Source organism: Palaemon carinicauda, chromosome 24 (genome assembly GCF_036898095.1).
Source record: "Palaemon carinicauda isolate YSFRI2023 chromosome 24, ASM3689809v2, whole genome shotgun sequence".
Classification (NCBI taxonomy): Eukaryota; Metazoa; Arthropoda; class Malacostraca; order Decapoda; family Palaemonidae; genus Palaemon; species Palaemon carinicauda.
The window spans coordinates 90986815-90988360 of NC_090748.1; the positions used below are offsets into that span (position 1 = coordinate 90986815).

At 31.8% G+C, this 1546-nt stretch overlaps 1 protein-coding gene across 1 annotated transcript in view; it reads right to left on the reverse strand.

The window, feature by feature from the left end:
- Positions 1 to 980: 980 nt before the first annotated feature.
- The window catches only part of LOC137618215 (uncharacterized), a 50081-nt gene continuing 49515 nt past the window's right edge, over positions 981 to 1546 (reverse strand). Inside the window, exon 3 of the mRNA XM_068348332.1 lies at positions 981 to 1546. This exon is cut by the window's right edge and continues 288 nt beyond it. Within this exon, the coding sequence (XP_068204433.1) occupies positions 1113 to 1546 (434 nt within the window). The 3' untranslated portion in view covers positions 981 to 1112.

Genomic DNA, 1546 nt, shown 5'->3' on the forward strand with positions numbered 1-1546 from the left:
ACAGGGAAAAATAGCCCGGTGAGAAAAGAAAATAAGGAAATAAATAAACTATGAGAAGTGATAAACAGTAAATCAAAATATTTTATCGTTAATGCGTGTCTGTAATATCAGTGTATATTTCTTTATTCCTGTAAAAGTGTTAATTTTTCATCAAAAGTGACGTTGTTCTAGACAGATGAAAATAAAATGTTGAAAATAAATAAGAAAGTCGTTGTTTATGTTGTCTCTATCCGATTAAAAACTTATCTCCGTCAAAAGAATATGAATTTCCCGTAAAGAGACTTATGACGTTTTAGCTAAATATCTATTGTATATGTTTTGGGCTTTACGAATTTTCTGTTGTGAAAGAATTCTGGTTTTTGCGCGAAATACTTAAGTTTAAAGTCTCCTCTCATATATATATATATATATATATATATATATATATATATATATATATATATATATATATATATATATATATTTTACCCAGTGAACGCTGAGTAAAATCTGAGTTTTAAACTTTGGTTACTCTGTGAAATTATATATATATATATATATATATATGTATATATATATATATATATATATATATATATATATATATATTTATATATATATATAAATATATATATATATATAAATATATATATATATATATATATATATATATATATATATATATATATAATGGGTAAGCTGCAACCCTACTTGGAAAAGCAGGATGCTATTAGCCCAGGGGGTTTTAAATTATATATATATATATATATATATATATATATATATATATATATGTTCCGATGACTATATGGTACATTCTCTCTCTCTCTCTCTCTCTCTCTCTCTCTCTCTCTCATTGGTTTTAATTATGTTAAAAAACAAAAGAATACAAAATAATTATATACTCGTTTTATACAATTTTATTCCAGAATTTACTTATATAAATAACATGATGAATATTTTTACTTTTTGCACTAAATTCTCTATAAGAAAAAAAACTTTCAAATTATTGATACTGGAAATTATATGTTAATATGTAAATGAAGAATTTGAATTATCGTTCTCAGTATCTGCCGTGGCATATCTACTTTAAAGTCTTCCTTTCGAGCTGAAGAGAATTCCAGCTGGGCTATTCAAGTCTCCTTGTACTCGCACAGAGCACTCAGACGCTCAAGCACTGAGCAAGACCCGAAAAAGTGTCTCAGTCCCGCCCACATACAAGCGGCTCTTTGGCCGTGGATATCCCGTGGGTGTGGGGTAGTGTCCTGCAGGAGATGGGAGCTCTCTATGTGCGTCATTAGAAGAGAATCTCTTGTAGAAGGACGGCGACTTCCAGGCGGAGTGCGACGCGCGGTCTGGGAAATCCTCCTCGCCTTTGATGGTCTTGGTCTTCCAGACCTAGTTTTAGCCTTTGGAATAGGAGACCTGTTATGAGCTCCTTGGGTCCCGTGTCCCTGTGGACGCGGCTTACGGGAACTTGGAGAACCTTTGGAATTGTTGTGCGGCTTGTGTTGTTGGAGAAATGCCGTCGGATAGGTCTTCTTACTGTTATTGCTTCTGGAAATAC